The sequence below is a fragment of the Kogia breviceps genome, chromosome 8, assembly GCF_026419965.1.
Source record: "Kogia breviceps isolate mKogBre1 chromosome 8, mKogBre1 haplotype 1, whole genome shotgun sequence".
NCBI classification, from domain to species: Eukaryota; Metazoa; Chordata; class Mammalia; order Artiodactyla; family Physeteridae; genus Kogia; species Kogia breviceps.
This window is the reverse complement of record NC_081317.1, coordinates 11,595,783-11,623,053: the sequence shown is the minus strand read 5'-3', so window position 1 is coordinate 11,623,053 and position 27,271 is coordinate 11,595,783. Positions and strand designations below refer to the sequence as shown.

The following is a 27,271-nucleotide window of genomic DNA, read 5'->3' as shown; positions in this document are numbered from 1 at the left end:
AGAGGCCAACTAAAAATCCCTTTATTTGCCCTTGTCTGGAACTACTGACATGGCTCATGATGAGCTCTGAGGGGCGTTACGTATGTCTGCTTTAGAAAACAAATGAAATGCTAGGGAGTTCAGTTTGTTGAAAAAATATCTTTTAGTTATAGGGTTCAGCTTAGGTCTACAGACAGTGGTCCTGCAGGTGAAGAGGCTGCCCCTGTGGGGCCCTCAGAGCTCCCTGAGCTCACCTCTCTCACTGTTCTCATCACTCTGAGTTGGGCTGTCCACTTGCTGTTCTGTCACCCTTATAAAGCCCCACAAGTACTTTTTTTAAGCACATGGTGGGTCTCAATACATGGATGAATAGATGCAGAATTAAAGGGAGGAATGGTCATAGCCTGGAAAGAGGAAGCTCTGGTGCAGCCGAGGCAAGAGAACACCTTTTCTCCCCTAGTGGGTCTGTAAAGGCCTCCCCCGGGCTCCCTGCCACCCTGCCAAACGTCTTCATGGAGTCCCCTGGCTGGCTCCATGGATGCTAGCTTTGCAAGGTGGAGGGATTAATGTAATAAAGATCTCAACAGTCTCTGCCCCCAGTGGAAAGCTAACTGCTCTTAAAGAATGAAATCCATAGGAACACAGACTCAAGGCAAGGGTCTTTTTGAGGTTAGTGTGCACTGTCTAGCTAGCTTAAATTATTTTTCCAGGACACATTAGTTTTACTAGACATTTCAAACAGAAGCTGATGTCTCTGCTTGGTGACAGATCTGAAATGGGTTCTGAAGTTGAACTGTCCTGGGTTTCTGTGCTGGCAACGTGGCCCTGGGAAGGTCCCTGAGCTCTGGCTCTGGGTCCATAAAATACAGCTAATGATCCCTTCCTCAGAGGACTATGGCATAGATGACACATGTTTTCCAAGAGGAGAATATGCACTGTTGGGGCTACATGAGTAGTTTAGGTGATACATGGATGGACACTTAAAAATTTTTTTTGGATACACCTTTGAAAAAAACTGGACCAGTACATCAAACTATGGTTTTATCAACAATCACTGCATAAGATGAGGGTAAAGTTGCTATAAATGTCAGGTTGGAGTCTGTTTAAAGAAAAATATCAAGTAAAAAAAAATGGTACAGATGGAGTACAGAGGAGAGTGTGGCAAAAAATTCTGAAATGGAACTCAAAGGACTTCTCTGAGAATACCTAGCCCCCAAAACTCATGTCTGCCGGTAGTAGGTGCTCTAGAAACGCTGCGTGTTCCGGTCAATGGCCCATCAAAGCAGGCGCCCAGGGAAGGACTGAAGTACAAGCTAGTACCAGGGTAAAGCTGGAAAGAGTTAAAAGAAAGAGGTCTGCGGTTTCTGTGGCCCATCCCCCCTGCAGCTAATCTGTCACCTAATGAAGAAGCGGCCGGCACAAGTGAGCTGGCTGGCAGTTCACTTACAGCAAACTGATTAAGAATGTTCAACCAACAGCAGACTGTAGACCTTTCCAGAGAAAATAAATAGAGTGTAGACTGTATGCAAATGTGTTTGTCACTTTGACAGCACGTCTCAATTAAGGCATCTCGCGGCTGTGGGTAGGCTCTGCGGCTGCAGCTGTAAGGGAGAGCCCGCTGCATGGCTGATACTTGGGGCTTGACCTTAATCCGCATGCATGCATTAAAAAAAACCCTGCCTTCCTGTACACTTGCATAATGCTGGCAGCCACGTGAGGGAAGTGACAAACTGGGGAAAAAAAGCCACTTTCATCCTCTCCAGTTTACAGACCTGTGAAGGCACAGACAGCGCTTATTTCAACAGAGTTTGGGGTGGCTTTTTTAATTGTTTATCCCCCACCCGTGCGCACACACGCTCTTATTCTGCATTTAGCTGGGAATGACATTAAAGCATCTCTACTCCTCGCTGAAATGGAAAGAAGGTCTTTCTCCATTTCAAATAGGGCCTCCTTTTTTTGTGTTTCGAAAACGGAATGTTCAACACCATGAAATCCCCCCCCCCCGCCCCCTCTTTCTCTGTAATGGGCTCCAAACTCCAGAGAGGGGCTCTTTTCATGGGAAGGTTAGTGTGTGCAGGAATGAGGACAAAGGAAAGCAGGAAGCTGGCTCTGGAATGCCATGCTGGCGAAGACCGAGGCTGTGCTTTCAGCAAACACAGCCAGGGAACTGGGGCGCAGACTTCTCCAGCAGGGTCTGGGCCCCAGGAGGAGGCAGCTCCTCAGGGGTACAAACATTGATGCAGTTTGAAGATAATCATTAATCAGATGAACACTGCCCTGTGGACGTTTCTTTCTTATGCGACATTTCAATTTTTATAAGATCCCTTTTAAGTGTAAAATCAGAAAAGGGGGATGGATGTCCCCAAGTTTAAGACGTATGAATGTATTACCTAAAAATATCGATTACAGAGGAAGATTCTTATGTTTCAACAAACTCATCCCTCACAATAATAACCCACAGCAACAATTTCATTAGTTCCCTTCATTTCTAAATAGCTCAAAGCCTGGTACATAGCAGGCATTTGATAAATGTCTGCTAAAAGCAGGAACGTTTTAAATGCATGCTTCTAGATTATTTAGGTGATAAAATAGCATCATATTTAAGATAAAACCATGAAGATTATTTTAATCATGCTTCATCTAATAAATGGTTAAAGAATCAGGTGATTTAAGAATGCATAACCTTGCAAATTCTTGTTACAGTCATAGCTTGCTAACAGAGCCATTTCTCACAAATAAAAAAATTATGACTTTTGCTAATCAAGAGAGTTAATTCAAGAGTAGAGGAGGGTATACAACCTTTTTCAACCAAAAATATAACCACTGATGGGAAATGGATAAGAAAATTTTCAGTTTCTATATGTTTTACTTAAGAGAAAAAAATCAAACAACTGGACAATTTTTAAACGCTCAGGTTGAAAACAGTTGGTTACAGAATCGGATCACGAGAATCGTAGCGTGAGTGTTTACTCTGAGAAGCACGACACCCAGAATTGATTTTCAGGAAGTACATTAATAAAGAACTCCTAATTGATTTTTTTTAAGACTTTGCTTGTTACCTTTTATTTGAAGGTGCAAAGAAGGGCCTGGGATGCTAAAGTGTTCTAATGAGATGCTTAGCTAACAGAGGCACCTTAAACGGACTGCCTTGGAGTGGGGAGGCAGCAGCTGCATTTAATGACTTCATTCAACAGTTCAGCTGGTTTATGACCAGAGCCATGCTGTCTCCTCAAAATTTCTGAAAATTCACCTTTTTGAAACATGTCTGCACCAAGCGAACCTTTGAGACGTGCAAAACTCCATGGAGTTGTTTTGTTTTGCCAGAGAGAGCCGAAATGAAAAACTGTTACACGTGCTATACCGTCTGCTGAAACATAACAAGAAGCCCAGGCGGAAGAGCCAGGGTACATACCTGTCCAAAGTGGACCGTGATTGGCCTCCGGTCTTCTCGGAACTTGGGGTCCTTGGCCTCCACCAGTGGGGACGGCGCAGTCTTTGGCAGCTGCTCTTCTGTGGTGGGGACACAGCCATTCTCGGTGATGTCCTGCAGGGAGAAGCCCGGTCGGGGGGTTGGTGTCAGGGTCATGACCCCTGCCATGAGCACAGGGGCTCCATCCAACCCCAGCGCTAAGAGGCCTGCCAGGAAACTCCCTCTGGGACATTCTGAGCCTATCCCCCTGCTAAAGATGGAGGAAACGGAAGGCTAATTTGGCCCTTTGACTTTTAAGGAGTAGAGAAACCAAAATCATGCATATTAAATTACAAAGATAACATAATAATTCACAATAGTGGGGGGGGGAATCTTTCATCCTACTACCTTACATGGTTATTTTAATTTTAAAATATTCACTCTGTCCACATGCAGACATTTAAAAATTACCTGCAATCATAGCTCATGCATAGTTTTACATGCTGTTTTTTCCTACTATAAGCATCTCCATGGTGCTCCATAGTCATTAGAATGATAATTTTAATGGATGCATAATATTTCACTGAGCAGATACTCAATAATTTAATAAACCATTCTTACTACTATTGGGCATTTAGATTGTTCCTAATTTTTTTTTTTTAACTTTCGAAACATCACAGTGATAAACACTGCAGTCTTTCTTTCTTTTGTATTATTTCTTTTAGAGAAATCCCTAGGAATGAAACTGCTTGATCAAAAGATATAAACATTTTTAAGGCTTTTTATTCATTCTACCAAACTGCTTTCCAATTTACACCAGCTACCAGCAATGGATGTGTTATCAGTTTCACCGTGCGTGTTAGCCTCATCGTTTTAAAAATGTATTGCTAATTTAAGAGGTGAAAAATTAGACCTCATTGTTGTTTTAATTTGCATTACTTTGATTATTTGTGAGTGTGGACATTTTCTCCACATTTGTTTACTGATGATGTTACTGTTTGTGAAAATGATGTGTTTCTGCTCCCTCTTTCTTAGCCCTAGTCTTTCTGGCAGAGAATGAAGAAAGAGACTGAAGTCTAAGTTAGGATTCTATGACCTGGAGAGTATTTAGTGAGCCAATGTCATTTTTTTAAAATCAGAAATTCACATTTAATTTGTGCTCGTGATGAATGAAGTCAAATTTTAAGGTAAGAAAAATCCCAATGTGCAAAAGGCAGGTAATGACTCCTTTGCCTAACGCTGGCAGCTGACTATACCCATGGGTTCTTTGGGACATGGATGGTGCCAAGTTGTGCAATATGGATCATATGGCTTTATTCAAGTCATGAAAGTTGCTTAAATCTTCATTTAAGCAAGGCAGAGATTAAATGTACAAGTAAAAAACATTTAAATCATTGTTTTTTTCTAAGTAAAAATAACAGCTAGAATAAAATAATAAATACAGTTTCCAATTATTTTCATTGCAAAAACAAATACACATTTTGGTCAACAAAACACACACCCTTAGTACTCATTAAATTCTGCACATAAAAGACAACTGGTTGTTCTTACTCAGTCAAATAGAGAGAATGGTGACACATGGAGGAAAGTGATCCCTTACTAAATAATAAAGCATTAAGGAAGAAACACATGTAACATCTTTGAGCCTCAGTCTCCTCATCTGTAAAATGGAGCTATGGCAGCTATGAGGAGTAAAGGAGATTAAGCAACATACGTGTGTTGAACATTTTTACTCAATAGTGTCCTATATACAGTACTCAATAATAATAACTGAGTACCTACTAATAAGGTATTCAATAAACTATAGGGAGTAAATCAACTACACTTTAATAATAAAAACAAATAAACGATAGGGATCCCTCCCCCACCCCTCTTCTCTATATGTTCAACTCCACACACCCAGCTGAGTCTCTGCACTGCTTGGTAACAACACAGGGAAATGGTGACCTCTTGGTTTTGCGGGGAGGGCTTGTATCAAGTGGCCCCCGAGTCTTAGGCTGGCTGAGGCTCAGTGATGAGAGAAGTTGCCGCCAGCCAATTAGAAACAGGTTTCTTGGAAAGGGGCTGCCCTAAGGTGCTCAGGTCAAGTGGAACAAAGAGGGGGAGGGGCTCCTTCTGTGTCAGAAAGTAACAAAGGGCAAAAGAGGTATTTTGGATCCAGTGGGGTCACCAAGAGGACAGACGTAAGAGGTTGAGTAAAGCCAAACAGCAAAAAAAAAAAAAAAAAAAAAAAAAAAAAAAAATTCACTTTTAGTTCAGGAAAAATATTGCATGTGTGTGTGACTGGTTGGGGAAAAAAATAAAGACATGAAGCAGTAGGGTAATCTAGAAGGAAAATATTGATAGTAATGAAAACTATAAGATGATAACTATTTTTTAAAATGTCTGTGGTAGTTTTGGGAAAAATGTCTTAGTTTAAGTTTTTAAGTTAAAATTTTAAGTAAAAATTTCTTAGGTTTTGTTTTTACCATTAACTAGCTGTCTGATCTTTCCAATTCACTCAACCTCTCTGCACCTATTTCTTTATTTTTGCAACGGAGAGACTACCATCTGCTTGGCGAACTTCAAAGCTACTAAGAGAACGGGTTAAATGAGATGAGATGTGAGGAAGCTTTGAAAAATGTCAAAGTCCTGCACAAATTGAACGTTAGAGCCTTATTCCCTGCAAAATGGAAAAAGCACCATCTGAAAGGAAGAGCTTCCCTGTGCTGAGTGTCTACTACTTGAAGTCACTTCTCCAGACCCTTGCTTTGACCTTCACTATCACACTTAGTTTCCAGAAGAACCACAAGGTAAATAGGATTATCGCTCTTTTATAGGTGTCGTAACAGGGCTCAGAGAGGGCAAGTTACCCAAGGCTACACGGCTAGAAAGTGGAGGAGCCCAGAGCAATGTGATTTCTGGCATTTATACCATATCGACCCATGACAATAGCACAAGAGAAGGTATTCTGAGTTAAGAAGGTGCTCAACAAATCATCAGATGTGACCTCGTCCTCAGAAACCCCTTTGTCACACTGATCCTAAGCTGCCGTGCTGTGTGCCATCTGCGCACTTATCTTATTCCTATAGACTGAATGCCTTGGGGTTTGGGTTCTATGCCCCAGAGCCTGGAATACAGTACACGCTTTCGGACGAATCTTTGTTGAACACTTGGAAGGCAAATGTGTCCAATATACACATGTGCTTGTGCATCAGTAAGCAGTGCTGCACGCTAATTTTCTTTAGTTACAAGAGCAAAGATGCCCAAGGCTTCTTACAAAGTGGCTCGCCCCACCAGTCTGTTAACTTCTTCACTATTTCCTCCACCTCGGGAAGGACAGCTGCTTCCTCCCAGGGTCCTAGAGAGCAGAGTGGGAGGAGCCCTAGTCAGGAAAGAAATAGGGCCCGTTTATGTCCTCTATTGTAGGTACCAGTAGAGACCTTACACACTGTAGGGATCCAAAAACACAACTCTTGGTACTCATGATTAAAGAAATTGTGTTCTAAGAATTAACTAAGATGCCATCAGCAAAGAGTATGGGAAAACGGGCACTTTCATACCCTTCTGGTGGCAACACAAACTGCAATTCCTATCAAAACCCGAAAAGAGGTAAAGGGCCTTTGGCCCACTAATTCCACTTCCAGAAATTTATCTGGATGAAATAATTAAGAATTCCCACATGGATTTACCTATGAGGACACTGGGCTAGAAAAAATGGGAACTAAAGTGTCCAATAATGGGATTAATGAATGTATGTATGTCCATCACATAAAATTATATGTAGCCATTTAAAACAACAACATGTGCAGGAAACATTTAGTGGTCTGAGAAATGGTCAGGATACAGTTAGTGAAAATGCAGGTTATAAAATGAGGTTATTTTCTTTCTGCTTGCCTGATTTGTTGAATTTTCTTCAATAAACACGTTTTTCATTTGTAAATGTTCAAAATGTCATTTAAAAAAAAAAAACCCCAAATCATGAATCTGGTGGGAAGGGTAAATCTGTTCCTTCCTGAAGAGTCACACGGGAGGAAGACACTAGACAGAGCTGCAGATCAGAAGCCACTGCAGGGCGGCCGATTTCTTCCCAGGAGCCTCCACAGCTCAGCTCAGAGCTGGGACACTATTAGTTCCCATCCCTTGGTAAAGCAGAGGAGTCAGAAAATAATCCAATTCGTATCACCTTCCCCAAGCTGGAATAAAAAATCATGACTGGGATCTAATTTCCACCTGTCTGCGGAGAAGCCAGGGCCAGAGTCCCCAGGAGAAGTCTGGAGGCAGGAACCCAGAGAAGGAAAGGGGCTCTGTGTGGCCCTGGGTGGGAGCTGGGGTGAAGGAGCTGAGGATGTGACTTCATGAGGCAGAGATTCGAGGAGAACATTCCTGGCCCAGGGGAGGTAGGGAGCAGGATGCCTGGAAGACTACTCCGGTGGCTGTGTGGAGGACCAAGAGGGAGAGGATCCCCCGCCAGCCATGTTCTCAGGGTTTGTGCCCACAGGTGTGTGGGCAGATTGGTTGCTCCAGGTGTGGGATGTGAGAGGACAGATGGGATGGTAACTCCCATTTGCTGAGTGGCTACTATGTGTTGCTGTTTAAATCCGTTACCTCTTCTAATCCTTACAACAATCCAGTAAAAATCTGTATTTCCCCTACTTTACAAATGAGAAAAACTAAGTTCAGAGAGGTCTAGTAACTTACTCAAGGTCACACAGTTAATATCCTACACAACCAGCACTGAACTCGGTTCAACCGTCTGCCTCAGAAGACTAAACACCACTCCACATTGCAGGGGGGAGCTTTAAAGCCTTTCCTGTGGGTGTGAGGCCGAGGCCTCCCATCTCTGACTCAGCTTGCTGGTCTCCATGTTCGGATTTGTGCAGTGCCCTTCTTTTCCAGTCTACTTCACACTACAGCAAATGCAAATTACAATATGAATATTGATATCGAAGTAGTATCCAGAGTTGGAATGTCTGTGATTGAGGTTGCAGCGGAGACAGGGAGCTGACAGTTGTGTGATAACGGTGTGAAAACGTCTGTTCTACAAGAGTCTACCGGGATCTCCCTGCCCTACACGTGCTTCCTCACTCTCTTCAATACACTAGGAAATGTTTAGCCAGAAACTCAAGCCTTCACTGACCCAACTGTGAGTTTGCTCCTTTCAATCACACAGACTCTAAATCAACAAGCTCGATTTATCTTTAAAAGATCAAAGAGTTAAAAAGGGCTGTGAGGGAGTTCCCTGGTGGTCCTATGGTTAAGACTCGGTCGGCCCTTTCACTGCTGTGGCCCGGGTTCAATCCCTGGTCCGGCAACTGAGGTACTGCAAGCTGCGTGGTGTGGCCAAAAACAAAAAAGGGGGGGCTGTGAAATGGACACAGTTGATTCAGTCATTTTGATTTTGATACCGAAGAAAAAAGATAATTTTTTAGGGGTTCCCCAACAGGCAAAAGAATGACATCCTTATGTAAATATCTTAACGTTTCCTGTAGGTGAGAAAGAATGTGTGTGCAGCCACCGCTTTTAAAACAGGGCATTCTAGTGCCAGCTGCGTATGGCGCTGCAATAGAATGCGATTTGTTGAGAGCGGCAAGCCCAGCCACACAGCATCCTCCTGCAGGCCGGGTCTGGCAGGGAGGTGCTCTGGACAAAAGCACTGCATTCTCCCTTTAGAAAGCGACGGCTGGGTAGCATTCTTTGCCATTTCTTCTTCTTCCTAATTTTGAGCAAGTTAAACTTCAAAGAAGGCCAAGCTATAGAAGAACTTGACCACCTTGTTCCATTTATCCAGAGAAATGTGTTATCCCTCCTTCTTTTTTTGTTGTTGGGCTGAAGCAGAGCAGGTATGGAATAAAGCCACACTACAGTCTCTATTAACAATTATTTGCCAATGGTCACACGGATACCCTGAAAGCGCCTTTCAGATGCTTTGAAAGTCTGCAGCACAAATGAACGAGGGATGGAGAAGGGGCCCTGCTCAGTCGTATTAGAGATGGACCCTCCACACACCATGGTGACCTCTCCACAGGTCAGCCCCACATTTTCTATTTGCAATTCAAACCCAAGGCGAGAGTGAAGAGGGCAAGGTTGGGTTCTTGATTATACCTGAGGGGTCACCATTGCTATGCAGAGTTAGAGGAGGCCAGGTGGCAACCCAGTACTTTTGAAAATTGGGTCTTTGTTGGGAATTGCCTCAATTTCATAACAGAAACCAAACTTGAGATGTCTGTATTGGATGCATCTAGGGAGCCACACAGATATGTTGCCACGTAAAGGGGAAGGGGCAGAGGAGGGGAAAAAAAAGCCAAGGAAATATTTTCTACCGCACTGAGAGAGGTCAGACAAAGCCAAATCCTAAATTAGCTCAGGAAAGGGAGCTGCAGCACTGTGGAAGACCTGGTCCCATCTGTCCCAAACAATGCTAGAGTTTCAATTACAAAATAGCTCTTCCAAGAACAACTGCAAAATATCAAGTCTGAAGAAATCTGTAAAACCGAAGGGGGGGAAAAGTGAAAATTGAAAAGGGTGCACTAATAGATCTGTCAACAGTCCGATGGTGACAAGTCACATTTCTATGAAATGCCTTCACCATTTGTGTCACCTGAAATGTACTGACACTCTCTATAGAACATTATCTCCTGAAGCTATTCCTGAAAAGACTGGCAGGGGAAGAGAAGGGGAGAAAAGGCTCTGCCTCAGATGCCATCAAAGAAAGGAAAGGGAGATGGCGTGAAGGAGAGTGATCTAGATTGTTTAAGTGAACCTTTGAACAACATCAAAAACCTGAGCTTAACTGGTTATTTGCAGAAATGTTACGTATCATAAAAAGGGGATTTTCTTAAGGCCCGATGCTTACGCATACGAGGAGGGAGGCAATGGCCTGCAGAGAGCGGATCTGACCAAGGAGGCACACGTGTCCTCTGCTTGAGGAGGGACCCTTTCTTTGCTTACTTCAGGTTATATTCTAATACTAGCCCGATGCAGTTATCAAGGAAGGAAAACCTGGTGAGAGCTCCGCCCTCCCTGCCCCTGCATTTTATATCAGCAGTCCAATTCAGTTACATGTGACTGGGATAGGAGATAAAAAGGTATATTTAGGGACTTAAATAACATCCAAGTAAAGAATTCCACCTGCCAGTCTCTGGCAGGGTGCAACAGACCACAGTTAAGGTCTATGTGAATTTACATTAGCAAGATTTTAATTTCAGGACTTGAATCTCAGCTGCTAAAAATTCACTCTCAGCTGAAACGAAGCATTTGAATCTTAGAACAAATTATTTTGCAATTAAAGTTAAGGAACCAATTCCTTTGACCATTTCAAGTTAATGAGAGGTCCTTTCTGACTTCCTAAAATTAAAACTGCTTCCAATTTTTAAAAGACTGCCGAGATAGACAAAGGCCCTTATTAGCCTGGTAAATTTTGGGGGTGTGGGAATAATGAAATAAGTGGTTTCAAACACCTTTTGGAAAACAAAACACTTGTCTCAGGAAGGCAGTATGAAATACTATAGTCGTAAGAGCAAACACTGAGGTAGATGAATCTGGAATCGAATCCCGGCTCTGCCAGGCTCGAACAGCATGACCTTGGGCAAATTCTCCACCTTTGAACTGTGGTCCCCTTACACGTGAAATGAGAATAATACCCCCCAGTGTTCTATGGATTAAATCTGAAAGCTCCTGGCCTGGACCATCCTTAGAAAGTGCTTAATGAAGGTTGGCAATGCTATTAATGGTGATGATATTCATAACAATATAAAGATGCCCTCTCTGTTATATGAACCTCTCTGTACAAGTCCAGAGAATCAGGTAGGGGGACTCTTAGTCAGGATGTAGTTTGTATGATTTTATATGATTTTACTGATGGTCCAAGAAGACAATCAGAGCCTCTCCCTGACCCTCTGAGTCTCACACATGAACTGTAAGCAGAGCCCGAAGTGTCCTCCTCAAACCCACCCTCTGTGCCCTGTTCTGTGTGGTGGTGGCCACGTGCATGCCAGAACCACGGCAGTCATTTCCCTGGAGATGCTTCTTGGTTTTGGTTACAATCAGCTCCAGGGCAGAGGTCAGCTGTAGGAGGTGGTGGTGCCGGGATGGGGAGGCCGAGCCAATTTGTATGGACCCTGGTGAAGCTCAGGCCCGGTGGGGCGGGCAGGGGACAGACTGACAGTGGTAACTCTGAACTTGCTTGCCTTTGTGGGTTTAAGCCAGTCTTAATGTTATTTGAAGACAGTTTTTTGTCTGTGAATATTTATAACAGTGTGAAAACTCCCGGACAGCTGGTAATGCATTTTGAAGTGTGCTAACAACACTGTATCAAACAGCCTCTATTGATCACATCGTACTTTTTTGTGGCCACGCATTTCATACATAGTGCTTATACATTTTGAATAAGAACTTCAAGTACCTTTTGCTTCAAGCGGTTTTTCACCTCTTTTATTCCCATTTTTGCATGATCTTTTGCCTGCATGAAAAATTAATTTAAGTTAAGATTCCCTCTCTGTTTCCAGCAGGGACTATGCTTGATTTCAGTCCATCGTGAATCACCTTCTCTGATTACTAGAAAAAGGAAGGAAAAATGGGATCATCAAGTTGAAAACATAATGGCTATGAAAACAAATACAATGTTGAAAGGTTAAAAAAAATCCCTTAAAGAGGCTACAGAGATTTTATTTTCTGCATTTTGATGGGACTGATTTTTTTCTCCCTCCGAAGCCCTTCTGCTCTCTGTAATTATTTATCTCCGCAGCCTGGTGACAGCTACCAGGAAGAGGAGAGCAGCAGCTTCTTCAGCTGCAAGATTCAGAATATCTATTACACTTCACCAGGGCAGGGCCTCACGACCAATTTTCTGCCCAGGCTGAACAGACACATCGCTGGGTTTCTCTGGTGCCATTTCTTAAATCTCATTTCGGCAGACACCCTGGCTTTTATTTTCTGTCATTCTAAGACCTGTGTGGTTCTCTTGGCAGCCACCCGCCCCATTAAAATAGCTACAATTTAAGCACAGAAAGGACTAACAAAATTAAAAATGGAAATAAAACAAAACCACCCCAGTTAAGTGGCTCAGAGTCAAATTAGCAAGCAAGAGAAATCATGAGAAAAAATACTTGAGGCCCGTAAAAGATGGAGCATCGGGAACTGGTGTGTTCTCTTATTTTCACTCTGCTGTGGGCATGAGCTTCACAAACAATGCATTTCCTATAGGGCAGTGATGAGAGAGATGGTGAAGAATTTGGGACAAAAATTCGGGGGTGTGTCCCACCACGAGCACTCTTCAGTAACCTGTAAAGGAGCTGCTTTATTCTAATATTATAACAAGGATACAGGTAGCAAAGGTCTGCCAGAACACCTGACAGACCACCACCTCTGGTTCTCAGGGATGCAGGCGTGGAGCAGCCTGAATTTTAGCCACCCTGTCTACATTTTAAAAGCTAAAACCAGTAGCCTCCCATTTCTCTACTGCAGCAACTGTGTGTAGAAACATTTTAAATTAAAAATGTCACTGACCTGGTCATAAAACATCAACACCAAATAATTCTAAGAGCAGAGCATTGAGAGCTTTAGGAAATAACACAGCAGCCCCCGAATCATCTCTGCAACATAGGATCGGGTCTATTTAAGAGTTTCGTCATGCTAAGGAACAGATTTGTTTGGATCCTGAGACCAAGACCAGTACTTACGAACTTATAGACAGTCTTCATGGCTGGGTTTGCTTTCGTTTTTACAGTATTCAGAATCGCTCCACTTCCTTTCTATAATAAAAATGCCAGTTAGCAATTTGGACTGAAGATATAGTAGGCCAACACCAACAAAGACCTCTTCTCTTTAATCAAGTTAAGCCACATTTCAAAAGTGTGTAACTTAATTAGAGAAACAGCCCTAGATGGTGACTGGTCCCGGGCAATTAAGTTACGGCCACGGTGGAATCCCTATGGGGGGGTATGGGAGAGGCTGGGGAATGAGGACCGCGATAAACTAGCTGAGCAGGGGGGACCCCAGGCTCAGTATTTTGCTTGGCACCTGTCTGCTGGCTGGGAGGAAAGCTCATCACAGGCTCTCTGAGGCAAGCGTTTCCTCAGAGTAATCTACAGCTTCTCAAGAAATTCCAGTTACCACGGATAACATTAAGGTAAGTTTAATAACAAAGGACTCTAACTAACTAACACCGAGCCAGGGCAGGAAACTGGGGGCCACTTAGGCAAGATTATCTGGCTACTGTGGCTACCTTAAGCCATGAACCCTTCTTTCCTCACCCTGGTTTTCTGTGTTGTTTTTTAAAAATCACTCTGGTAGGCTGCCTCCCTAACATGTACATCTTGACAAAGGGAAAGAATGAATAGCCATAGATGTTCATTGTTTATACTTTAGTATAAATCCAACATACTGATTCTTTGGCTCTGTTTTTTCAGGACAGCAGGGGAGCAAAAGGAGGAGGGAAGGCTTTCCCAGTACACAGAGGAGGCAATGAATGTATATGAAGCGCACAGGCTCTAGACATTTTTGTGAGGGCTCACTGTGGGGACATCCTGGCTTAGGCTCTGAGGGTACCGAGCCACTGGAGGACCGGTCTCTGCCTTCAAAGACCTCCAGTCTGGGGGGTAAACAAGTGCAACCCAAGATGGTGAGAGCCGCACTGGCCGTGTGCACAAGGAGGGTGGAGGCAGCTCACTGTGTGGAAGGATGGAGAAGGCTTTAGAGGATGAACTATTTGGTCCATGAAGGATGAGTAGGAGCTCATGGTGGGGAGAGGAAGGATAAGAACATTCTAGGGACAGCCCCTGGAGGGCCAGCACAAGGAGTCCACACTCCAGAAGATTTTTAACCAAATGCATCACATAATCAGATCTGTGGTAATTCCAACTGATTTGAATGGAGAGAGAGACCTGATCCAGTGCACATACAACAGAGTAAGATACGCTATGTAATTATTAGGATTAACTTTTGGCACAATTTTTGGTAACTGCCTGTATTAGAAAATTTGAGCTTTAATTAAAAACTTCAAAATTTGACCTAGAAAGCATTCTCTGTTGTAGGATAATAGGAAATTTTCACCCACTCATATATTCCACACTGCTTTCCAAAATTACTCAGTATCCTATTTCAATGGTCCTTTAGAGTATTAAAACTCCCTTTATCAATCAATCAACAAGTCCTTATTGCTTGTCTGTGATTTGCCAAGTGCCGTGTTTGGCCATACGAGAAGAACAAAAGAAGTCTTTCATTGAGGAATTGCTTACTCTCGGCCAACTGCAGCCACTTCCAAGGGACCCGCCTTGGCAGTAGCGCACTTGGCCCGCAAGCAGGAGAGAACACTTATCACACTATGTTGGAGTTGCCCGTTTATGTGCCTGCCTCCCCAGTAAGACCGGGAGCTCCCCCAGGGCAGGGCCTGCGTCCTGCTCCCACTGTCTCCCTGGTACCCAGCGTGGTGGCCGGCACACAGAAGGCCTTTGGTACATACTCACTAATGAACCCACGTAAAGGAAAGGCAAGCATCTGAATTCTTTAGTGGCTTCTGAAGCCCGAAGCACCTGGCTTCCAGCACAATAAAAAACTGTTCACAACAACAGTGAGGGGGTGAAAACTCTCAGTGATGCGTTTTCCATCCTCTCAGGAGCCTTTGCGGTGAAACATATTCAGAGCAGCAAGAGGGACGAATTTTTGGTTTTCCCATGAAGAGTTCCCAGCTGGTCTGGCCCTAGAAGGAGACCCCCCCAAAATGCTCTGAGATGGCAACATCCTTTCAACACGCCTTGGCCTGCTTCCTGAGACAAGGAAGCTTCTCCTGGCCTCTCATCATCCTCACTGAGGGGTGGCTTTGGACAGTCTCATCCTGCTAGTCTCCACCTGGCACGAGAATGGCCTGACTTTACCAACAAAAGCATCTTCAGCTGCGAGAAGAGAGTGCCCTGGGCCGAATGACAGCCTTGTGGGTGGCAGGGGAAGAGGAGGGCTGCCAGGAGGCTAAGGAGGGGCCCAGGTGGCTCTGCGGGGGTGACACTTACCCGGACTGTGGAGAGCCACTGGTGGTACAGTTTATCGCTCCCTGGGGAAGGAGGAAGCAGAGAAGCTGGTTATTTAAAGAAGTCATGTGTATGCCCTCAGGAGTTCCTCAAGTTGCTTTCAGCATGCAGGACTTGGAAAGTTCAAAATCTGGAGAATCACGTGGAGGCTCCCATGCACCACTCCCTGAAGGAGTTGCTGCCACAGGTTTTCTTTCTCAAAGTGAGATCTGATCCTATCAGTGCCCCGAGTACAAACACAAATCCTCCTCCTTGCCTACTGGATAGAGGTCGGGCCCCTTAGCAACCCTGCCTCTCTTCCCCTGTCCTGTCTTGGCACTACCCACACTCTGCCTCTCCATCCTGTGCTACCATCCTGCACAGCCTCAGGCTCCCTGGCCATACCTCCTCCAAGCCATCCATGCCCTCGCAAATGCTGTTCCCCTTGCCTGGCCACCGTTCCCTGCTCTCTCTGCTGCGTACACTCAGGGACCAGCTCAGTCATTTCCTCTGTAAGTTTCTCTTACTCCTTCTTCTCAACAGCCCTCTAGAATAGGTAACACCCATTCAGAGGTCCACGTTCTCTGAAGTTCTGTGAGCCACGCCAGGGCAGGAACCACAGGGCTGTGTGTCCAGTGTAAGCACACTGCTGGACACACACTCGGCCCTTCTCATGCTTAAGCAGTGACAGGGAAAGAAAAAGGAGGTGCTGTGGGGAACTGATTCATTTTATCTGGTGGGATAAGGAGGTCTTATCAGCAGACAGCTTTTCTAGGAGTCCGAATGACTAGACTTAGTTTAGCAACACATAAAGCTTGTCTTCTCCCCAGAACCTATATTCAACTGTTAGAACGCTACTCAAAACCCGCCTCCTTTGTGAAGCTCTCATGTTACAGAGTGAGCATTAATAGAGCCCTATTCTACCTGCATAAAACCCCGTGTCTGCTCCTTTTCCTGCAGTGTTACTCTGTATTTGTCTTCAGTCATGAGCTTTCTCCCATCAGTCTAAAAGTTCCCTGAGGGCAGAACTGGGCCCCCCATTCTTACTGTACAGGGCTGTGGACACAGCAGATGTCCAGGAAATGCTCATCAATGACTCAACACACCGGTTTTATTGATTACTGTGCTCTCCATGCAACACAGGCTGGTAGGGCCTGACAAAGGGGTCTGTAGGTGAGATCACATCTGGCTCTATGAGTTTATGGACTGCCAGTTGGATTATCTGCACAGTTGAGACCAGACACACGCCCAACAATAAGAGGGGGCTAGTAGAGTGATTATTATTGTTTTGCGTTTAGCTTTACTTTGCTGACAGAGACTGAGGCTTTGGGTCTTGGAAAGGCAGTCAGATTGGGATTCAGGAGGCAGGGTCAGCCACTAACATTTCTCTGGCCCTCAGATGCTTCCTTTGAAAAATGAGAGGATGACTCCTCTGGTTCTAAAGGCCAGCAGAGACAGGGCACCCGCGATGATCTTCACATTTTAAAGAAACATCTACTAAGCCACTATCCTCTGCCAGGGTCTGTCCTGGGCGACTGCACAAACCTTTCCTTGGGGTCTCTGATTTAATCTCAACAAGATTCCTGTGAGGTAGGCACTGTTACCACTCCGTGCACAGGTAAGAACACTTCAGCTGAAAGAGGGGAAATGACTCGACACAGTTCTCACTGCTGGGCAGTGAATCCTGGTCTCCTAATTCGATTCCTCATGTGCTTTCCACTGCATCGTGCAGGCCACTACGTTACCTAGACTTCGCCCACCCAGGAGAAGCAAGTGACCCCAGGACAGAGGACTTCAGATGGGCTAATGTGCCTCTCTCTCATCAGAACATGAAGGGGAATTCCAACACTTCAAGGCCAAGGTTGAAATCAGTCTCTCTAATCCCCAGTGAAGGAAAAAAGAAGTCATTGCCCCACTCCTAGCGAACACACCCCAATCCCACAGACAGCCCACAGCTCAGAAAGAAAAACGAAATGCCCTCACCAGCATACTCGCCCATGTTGATCTCCTCTTCAAAAACATCACTGAAGCCCTCACCGGAATTGAGAAGGTCTAATCTACCATCGATAAACTATACAAAGAAAGAACAAAAGCATAACAGCTAGTACAAAGGAACAGGGAAAGGACATTCAGCTGGGCTCCTTAGCAGATGACCAAAGAACCAAGACAGGAAAGGGTCTTTGGAATTGTGAGCTTAAAAAGGCGAGTTTCTGAAAAACTCACTGCGTGTTTATGATAACTTATAAAGCTGCACGGCATATTTGCAAAGGCTCCGTCTGGTGGCTGAGCTCCCTTCTCACCCAATCTCCCTCCTCTCTGGGCTGAGGCCTGAGTTCCACCCATGCCTGCAGCCTCAGTGCTTAGAGTGGAGGCAGCTGCAGAAACCCCACCAGGGACCCAGGTGCAGAACAGGCGAGGGTGCCGGGCACCTGTTTGAAGAGCTGCAGCTGTGTGGCGTTCTGCAGGAACTGCCTCATGGCTCCGGAGCGATAGTGGGACACGAAGGCTTCCTCGCAAAAGGTGATTGGCTCCTCCTGGGAGACAGAGATGAGACGGGGAAAGGAGGGTTAGAGGGATGGAGTGAGAGAGATCAGTGCTTGAACTCTGTAAGGTGGCGCTTCTATATCTGCTGATTTATCTAATCCTCACTTACCTGTGAAGTGGCTGTTATGCTCGATGGCATTCTACTCTATGGATGAGGAAGTTATTTCAGAGAGGAAAAGACATCTCCCAAGGTCGCAGGGTAAGAGGCAGGGTGGGAACCAAAGGCAGGATTCCAAACCCCACCCCGGCCCCTTCCATATTAGCCACAGGCATACCCCAACAGCAAGTTAGTGGGATGTGCCCTTCGGGGGAATGATTTCCAAACTCTTCTTTTCACTTTTAGGAGAGGAACCCTTTCTTGGGACAGCACCTTAGGCAGGAGCCCTGACGCCTTCAACAGCCCAGCTGCTCTGGGAGGGCTGGGGGCTGGGATGCAGGCCGCCCCCCACTTGCACCTTTGCAGTCCCTAAGGCACCAGCCATGGAACACAGTGTGGAAACCATTTACAGAGTGAGCTTAACCAGTAGCGAGTTATAATTTTAAAATAATTAGTTATATTAAAAACCAGGGATGATCAAAAATAAGATTTATCATCCAGTCAACTTTGTGCTTATGCTGCTTGATGAGGACTACATTTTATGAGTCAAGAAAAGACACCCTAAGCTTAAAAAACCACCCATCTTTGTAGTCAGCACCTCACTCCTTCTTTGAAGGTATTTGGAGTACTCATCTACACAGACAAGTCTTTAATTTCAACAGTGTATTCTCAATTCTGAAAGATCAGATTTTTACATGTTGAACTAAATTAAAGGTACCTCTCTCTTCACAGACTTGGTGGCAAACACAGATGTTTGAAGCTCTACTTTTATCCTGCTTTAATGAGTTAGGTGAGTGTTAAAGTTACTGTGTAGCGGCTGTAAATTCCAAGAGTCCCTCCTGCTTAAATTCAGCCAATATTAGCTCAGCAACTGGGCAGACCTACGGCTCAAGGGTGATAAGGATGAACCTAAAAATACTAGGGTGAGGGGAATATTTATTTTTATACAGTTACACCCCACCTAATTTTACAAAGGATCTGAGGCAGCTTACATGAGCACCTAAAACAAAGAAAAAAATCAGCGCTGGAGAATACATAAATATGTAAAATGTATTTATTTGGGAAAATAGTATCTGGATATGCAGGTCCTATGTGGTTTCTAAAATTCAGTTACAAAATTAGCTCTGAGCTTCCTGGCTGCCACCGAAGCAAGAAGGGAACAATGCAAATGTTATATTGTCTATGAGGAAAAAACACACACCAGTTCCTCAGGAAAAAAGAGTTCTCATGACATTTATTAATTTGGCATGGATTTATACCTTCCTTGCTGAACATGGAAAGATCAGCTGGTGAGAGCCAACAGAAGCCCACCTGGGACTCCATTCCTGTGGCCTGGAAGTTTTGCTCCTCACCCTTGGAACCACAGCAGGGCGATTAGTTCTCTCTCCAGGAGGTCTCATCCACGAGCACAGTGTCACCCATACACTGATCACTCCTAATAAGCACTGTTAGCTCAGACGTCTCTTGTTCCAAACCCGTATGTCTCAATCCCCACCTGGATGGCCCACTAGAACCTCAAACTCAGAATGGCCAAAACTCCCAGTTACTATCCCATCTGGACTGCACTCTAAATCTTTTTTTCTTTCTGAAGTTATCATTATCCATAGCTACTCACAGCAGACCTATCAATTCCCTAGTCTTTCCCATTTTCCCACTGCAACGTCTCATCTGTCTGTCCCCTGCTCTCTATCCCTTGGTTCGGGCCTGACTGCCATGGTGGACGTTCAACTTTATGTCCCTCTCGTTTCGTTCCTCCCCATTCACTTCAATCCTTCTGGCCAGAGTGATTTCTAAAATGCAAATTGGATCATGTCACTATCCTACTCAAGAACTTTGATTGTGGAGATGTTACATTTGTGTGATTATTTAATTCTTGCACTAGACTGTAAGCTTCATGGGGGCAGGAACAGTCCCCATTTGTCTAACAGCACGTGTCACGCACACGAACTCCTGTGTGGGGGAGGAAAGAACAAGTCCTTGCTCCTTAGTCAGGCAAACAAACCTTTCCTAAGCTGAGAGAATCCTTGCTTTTCCAGAGTCCTTTTGTGTCACTTTCCTATGCTCCCCCGTACACCTTATGCTTCAGATGTATCTCCTAATCACAGGCCATGTCCTTTCCCACTTTCTTCCGTGCTTTTGCCAGTTCTACTCCTTCCACCTGGACTACCATGCTTTAAACACAGGCCTCTGTGCAGCAGTCACTCACCCCTGCTCAGTGCTCCCACAGTGCCTTGTGCACCCTGGGTACTGGGTACTCTTCACTGGTGTCCCTGTGACCAGAAGATCGAGAGGGCTGAGGCCCTGCCGGATGCATCACTATACTCCCTGGGGACAGTGCAGCACCCAGCCCCCAGGTAGAAGCTCGAGGATGTTGGTTAAAGAACTGCAGAATGTGCTTGGCCTGGTTCCTGTCACAGAAGCCCTGCGATCTCTGTGTGGCTGAGACACCGCCTAGTCTGATGGTGGAGAGGTCTCAGAGTACGAGGCCAGGCTGAGTGACGCTTATGTCCAGGGAGTTTAGAGCCGCTCAGAGGAAATGCTCATTGGAGCTGTTAGCATTCACTCCTGGAGCTTTGGCCCAGTGTTGCCAGGAAGGAGAAATCTGCCGAGGGACCAATAAATTCAAGAGAATTTGCAACCAAATTTGCATGGAAGAGTAGCCTGAGGCAGGCTTTAGCTGTAGGAGAGCAGAAAGAATCTCATCTTTGGGGAGACAAGAACATTTTGGGGCCTGTTGTCTACTTATTGGAGATGACATCCCCTGGTCAGATGTCTGTGCCATAAAAACGAACAGAAGGACATGGGCACGGATGGGAAAGACTCAGGGGAAACGTTGACAACGGGGGCTTTTTCCGCAGAGAGCTTAAAGAACAATATCAGCAGTGTCAGTTGGACATGGAAACAAGTACTGCCTACAGTGTCGTGCTGCTAGGGTGGGTGGCAAAATATGCACTGGAGTCAGAAAGGAAAAGGCTGGTCCTTGCAGGGCAGCAGGTGCGAACATATAAGGAGAAGTCGGCACGTTCAGTGGAGTCTGGAAGGGTGAATAAGTTAGGTGAGCCGTTCCCACCCATTCAGGGCAACTGTTCTACCCTAACCCTGCACTGTCACTCAGAGTCATGTATAAAGGTCTGACCGGCAGCAGGCACAGAGGGCGCATTCCCCTGCACTACTCACCTTCTAAGGAAATGACGATAATCGCGGTTCACCTGATCCTTACAGAACAGCAGGTAGGGTACCTTGCCTGAGGTCACATGACCCACACATGGCAGAGTTGGGGTTTAATACAAGGTGGCCTCCAAAGCTCAGGCATCTCATGCATGGTCTGCTATAGACTTGGGTTTTCTCTGAGGCCTCAGTTTTGTTTGCTCTTGGACACCTGCTGGGGAGCACAAACATCCTCTTTAAAGTGGGAGCCCCTCATGTTCTCCTAGTGGACACTCAAGAGCACCAGCCCCTCAGAGACAAACTCCCGGGAGGGAGCAGGCAGGCCGTTGTGAAGGCTCCTTCTGTCATGGAACCAACTGCACGCCTAACCATTGGCACCCACTTGTCCACCTCCTCCTGCAGTTGAAATGGCTGCCCCCACTCTGCTCTCTGCAGCGGAAGGGAGAAGGTAAGGCGTCCCGTTAATTCCCTCCTTTCCAAGAAGTGCCGATTTAGTTCTCCTGTTAGGCTGATTAAACCTTTTGTCTTCTTGGGCGACACTCTAGGCGCTGGGGTTACTGACTGATAGCGACGTTAATTCAGGCAAGTCAGGCCGTGAGCGTTCAAGCTCACATCGCATTAGTAGAGTTTTCCATCTACGACCCGAAGGACAGTTAAACACACAGCTGCTTAACCCTATCAAGGACTTTGTTATAGAAAGACAAGTTTTACTCTTGGGTTATCTTTTTGACACATGGAATCAACTGGAAATTCCATTATTAATGAGTCCATCTATGTTAACAGGTGAAGCCGGTGATTCCAAAGGTTTTTGATACTTGCAGAAATAAACGGCTTTTATCCACAGCATTGTGGGTACTGGTATAAAAATAAAATCTCCCATCAGATTCTTTAGCATCTTTCCTTGTTCTGTTGATCCATACTCAAAGTATCAAATTCTTATTTTCCTTCACAAATTTAATTTTTATCGAAATTTTATGTGCACATTTACCCGGAAATTCTAAGGAAAAAAGGAGGTGTCCACTCTTTATGGACCTTGCTTAAATTTTTAAAAAATGATAATTTTGGAAGATTCATCCATCCAAACATTTTTAAAACACCTATTGTGTGCCAGGCTCTGAGTTAGGGGAATACAAAGATGAATAAAATACAGTTCCTACAAGTAATACCAATAATCAAATGGGGGGGGAGTAGATGAAGGTATGTATAGATGACACAAGAAAGGCAGAATGTTATGTTTATAGCAGCATTATTCACAAAAGCCAAATGATGGATGCAATCCAAATGTCTACAGATGAATGGATAAAGAAAATATACATATAATGAAATATTATTCAGCCTTCAAAAGGAAGGAATTTATGGCACACGCTACAATATGAATGCAACTTGAAGGCATTACGCTAAGTGAAATAAGCCAGCAACGAAAGGGCAAATGCTGGCTGATTCCACTTATCTCTAGAGTTGTCAACTTCATAGGGACCGAAAGTAGAATGGTGGTTGCCAGGGGCTGGCGGGAGAGACGGGGAGCTGTTGCTTAAAGGGTACAGACTTGCAGTTTTGCAAGATGAAAACGTTCCCGAGGTGGACGGTGGCGATGGTCGCACAACAGCGCGAACGTGCTTCTTGCCACTGAGCTGTCTGCCTAAAAATGGTTCAAGTGGTAAAAATTTATGTTATGTACATTTTACCATAATTAAAAATTTTTTAAATGATAGAATGTTTATAGTTGTAGAAGCTGGGCAGTGGATACATAGTTTATTTATTTTGTATATATTTGAATTTTCCGTAACAAAAATAAAAAAGAAAAGCTCCTGTTACCAAGGAACCTTGCCTACTTCAGGGAACAAATAAGTACAGTACAGCGTGACAACTGGCACACCAGAGGGCTGGTTTTGGTTTTTTTGGGTAAAGCCATCTTTAAAAAAATTTAAAAAGAACTCTGATCCATTTGAGGTAACACAACACGGTGGGGAGAGAACGTGTCTTGGGGTCAGAAAGACCTAGACTTGAACCTGGACTCGAACCTGGACTCTGATGATACTGGCCACGTGGTCTCAAGTAACTTGTCTTCCCTCATCTGTGACACTTACTCAAGGCTGGCCTATCTCTTAAGGTTGCTTAGAAGATTAAGACAGATGACAGCAAATAAATTTTGCACAAGTAACCATTCCTTGAGGGCAGAGATTGAGTTTTACTGAGGCTGGTAACATAATTTAGGGGACCCAGTGCAAAATGAATATGCAGGAAAAAAGCACTGTTGAGTATTAAAATATGAAGCTTTTTTCTTTTTTTATGGTCTCTTTCTAGACCCTTTATGGTGTTTTTTAAGTTTGCTATTTAATGTCATTCCATGTAAAGAAAAAATAAGAATTTAAATTATTAGCATAGGTTTTATTGTTCAGCTTTGTATCGTGCAAGGCCAGTTCTGAATGCTAACATATGTGGAATCATATTTTGTAAATCATATATGCATTTGTATTTCGTTCTTACCAGACAGTGGAAATGCTGCACAAAACTAACTCAACTGTTTTTATTTCAGTTCTTGATATACGCACATTCTATTAACACTCTCTGTCTTCGGCTTCCTGATGAGAAAGGAAAAGGGACCATGGTTGCTCCACCTTTTCCTCTCCTTCCCTGTCATCAGTTTTGCAAGAAGCGGTTGGCTAACACAAGGATGAGTAAGGAATGTGATAGGTTTCAGTGGTCATTGGTGCTTCCTAGAACACCACTACCCTCTCTCAGTGTGACGAAGTTCTGGTTCTGATGCAGAGTAAGGCCTCTGGGGGCTGTGAGTGTCCCGTGCCTCGGCCACAGACACGGACGTGCTTACCCTGCAAGTGAGTTCCACTCACGCTGGGTGGGCTGGGGCAGCTCTGTGAGAGTAGGAAGGCAAGGCTCCCAGGAGGGTGTCTGTCCTGCACATGTTCCACTGTCCCGTGGACTTCATTCACAGAGCACAAGTTTGAAGGTAAAATTACTAAGAATTTCGAGATGGTGACAGCAGAGCATAAACCAGGCATGCGCCTTTCTGAGCGTGGGGCCCCGGTCGCACACTGTACACCAGTGAGGCCCACCTGGTCTCACATTTCTCTTCACCCCTCTCCCTTCAGAGGCTAATACCCCACCCCGTAGGAACTCTGGTTATTGACTCTGTTTGCCATCTGACTGGGGAGCATAGAACAGCTTCAGGCAGGTTTGTGGGTTGATGGAGGTGGGGTTTCTAAACTCCTGAGCGTGACACTCAAGGCTCTTCGTGACATTCCCCAGCTGATGTTTTTTTTGCTTACGACGCTGTCCACCTTTCTCCACACAACTCATTCCCTTCCAGAAATTCTGGACTGTCGATCACCCCCCAACCACTTTACACACTCACTCCTCTGGCTTCCTTCTCCACGTTACTTCCTGTGACAACCTCACCTGATGCCCTCAGGTGAAGAGGGCTCCCCGTTCCTCCTCCAAGCCTCCACACCAACACCACCTGTGCCTGCCGGCCACTCCCAGCCCACTGCAGACTCCTGGAGGCTCTGATCTACTCCCCGCGGCTGGCAGGTGACGGACAATAGCTAAGTCACTCCAGGAAGAGGCAGATGGGGGAGTGGGACACAGAGCAGGGTGCCAGTCCCAGCTCCGCCCCTGTATGCAAACGGCTGCACCTCTCAGATCCCCATTCTCACCACCTGCCACATGGGGATAGCTGGGCGGTTAAACAGGGAAGAATGTGAGCGCGGATTTAGCAATGCTCAACCTTGGCGGTGCATTAGAATCACCCGGGGCACTTTTTCAGTAGTTTCTAAAACTCCCCAGGTGACTCTAGCGTAGTCAAGATTGAGAACCACGGGTGTAGGTGAAAGTGACCAGCACAGCACCCAGACCAATCAACATTCATTTTTAAAAAATTTAAGAATAAAGAAATATTATAAAGAAAGCCAGAGAATCTGGCCCCATTTATCACAGCAGTCCTAACCCAAATGCATTTTGTTTATTTATTTTTTTATACGGCAGGTTCTTATTAGTTATCCATTTTATACACATCAGTGTATACATGTCAATCCCAGTCTCCCAATTCATCCCACCACCAACCCCCCAGCCACTCTCCCCCCTTGATGTCCATACGTTTGTTCTCTACATCTGTGTCTCTATTTCTGCCCTGCAAACCGGTTCATCTGTACCATTTTTCTGGCTTCCACATATATGCGTTAATATACGATATTTGTTTTTCTCTTTCTAACTTACTTCACTCTGTATGACAGTCTATAGACCCATCCACGTCTCTACAAATGACCCAATTTCGTTCTTTTTTATGGCTGACTAATATTCCACTGTATATATGTACCACATCTTCTTTATACATTTGTCTGTCAGTGGGCATTTAGGTTGCTTCTGTGACCTGGCTATTGTAAATAGTGCTGCAGTGAATACTGGGGCGCATGGGTCTTTTTGAATTATGGTTTCCTCTGGGTATATGCCCAGTAGTGGGATTTCTGGCTCATATGGTAATTCTATTTGTAGTTTTTAAGGAACCTCCATACTGTTCTCCATAGTGGCTGTATCAATTTACACTCCCACCAACAGTGCAAAAGGGTTCCCTTTTCTTCACACCCTCTCCAGTATTTGTTGTTTGTAGATTTTCTGATGATGCCCATTCTAACTGGTGTGAGGTGATACCTCATTGTAGTTTTTTTTTTTTTTTTTTTTTTTTGCGGTATGCGGGCCTCTCACTGCTGTGGCCTCTCCCGTTGCGGAGCACAGGCTCCGGACGCGCAGGCGCAGCGGCCATGGCTCACGGGCTTAGTTGCTCCGCGGCATGTGGGATCTTCCCGGACCAGGGCACGAACCCGTGACCCTTGCATCGGCAGGCGGATTCTCAACCACTGCGCCACCAGGGAAGCCCCTCATTGTAGTTTTGATTTGCATTTCTCTAGTAATTAGTGATGTTGAGCAGCTTTTCATGTACTTCTTGGCCATCTGTATGTCTTCTTTGGAGAAATGTCTATTTAGGTCTTCTGCCTAAATTTTTGGATTGGGTTGTTTGTTTCTTCAATATTGAGCTGCAGAGCTATTTATATATTTTGGAGATTAATCCTTTGTCCATTGATTCATTTGCAAATATTTTCTCGTATTCTGAGGGTTGTCTTTTCGTCTTGTTTGTAGTAGTTTCCTTTGCTTTGCAAAAGCTTTTAAGTTTCATTAGGTCCCATTTGTTTATTTTTATTCTTATTTCCATTACTCTAGGAGGTGGGTCAGTTGCTGTGATTTATATCAGAGTGTTCTTCCTGTTTCCTCTAAGAGTTTTATAGTGTCCTGTCTTACATTTAGGTCTCAAATCCATTTTGAGTTTATTTTTGTGTATGGTGTTAGGGAGTGTTCTAATTTCATTCTTTTACATGTAGCTGTCCAGCTTTCGCAGCACCGCTTTTTTTTTTTTTTTTTTTTTTCTGCAGTACGCGGGCCTCTCACCGCTGTGGCCTCTCCTGTTGTGGAGCACAGGCTCTGGATGCGCAGGTCCAGCGGCCATGGCTCGTGGACCCAGCTGCTCCGCGGCATGTGGGATCTTCCCGGACCGGGGCACGAACCCGCGTCCCCTGCATCGGCAGGCGGACTCTCAACCACTGCGCCACCAGGGAAGCCCTCCAGCACTGCTTATTGAAGAGACTGTCTTTTCTCCATTGCCTATGCTTGCCTCCTTTGTCATAGATTAGCTGACCACAGGTGTGTGGGTTTATCTCTGGGCTTTCTATCCTATCCCATTGATCTATATTTCTGTTTTTGTGCCAGTACCATATTGTCTTGATTACTGTAGCTTTGTAGTATAGCCTGAAGTCAGGGAGTCTGATTCCTCCAGCTCCATTATTTTCCCTCAAGGCTGCTTTGGCTATTCAGGGTCTTTTGTGTCTCCATACAAATTTTAAGATTTTGTTTTTGTAGGTCCTTTTCTTCTCTTGTGTTTCCCACTTAGAGAACTCCCTTTAGCATTTGTTGTAGAGCTGGTTTGGTGGTGCTGAATTCTTTTAGCTTTTGCTTGTATGTAAAGCTTTTGATTTCTCCATCGAATCTGAATGAGATCCTTGCCGGGTAGAGTAATCTTGGTTGTGA

The 27,271-nt window shown here is 44.8% G+C and overlaps 1 protein-coding gene across 10 annotated transcripts in view; it reads right to left on the bottom strand.

The window, feature by feature from the left end:
* The window catches only part of DENND1A (DENN domain containing 1A), a 543,770-nt gene that overhangs the window by 50,518 nt on the left and 465,981 nt on the right, over window positions 1–27,271 (bottom strand). For 9 of the 10 annotated variants that reach the window (XM_059073023.2, XM_067040763.1, XM_059073026.2 and 6 more), the window contains 6 exons: window positions 17,799–17,903; window positions 17,353–17,440; window positions 15,373–15,413; window positions 13,048–13,119; window positions 11,772–11,828; window positions 3,392–3,523 (listed from right to left, as the gene is read on the bottom strand). In XM_059073023.2, the coding sequence (XP_058929006.1) occupies window positions 3,392–3,523; window positions 11,772–11,828; window positions 13,048–13,119; window positions 15,373–15,413; window positions 17,353–17,440; window positions 17,799–17,903 (495 nt within the window). The remainder of the gene's footprint in view (window positions 1–3,391; window positions 3,524–11,771; window positions 11,829–13,047; window positions 13,120–15,372; window positions 15,414–17,352; window positions 17,441–17,798; window positions 17,904–27,271) is intronic. The other variant, XM_067040759.1, reaches the window with a different exon arrangement.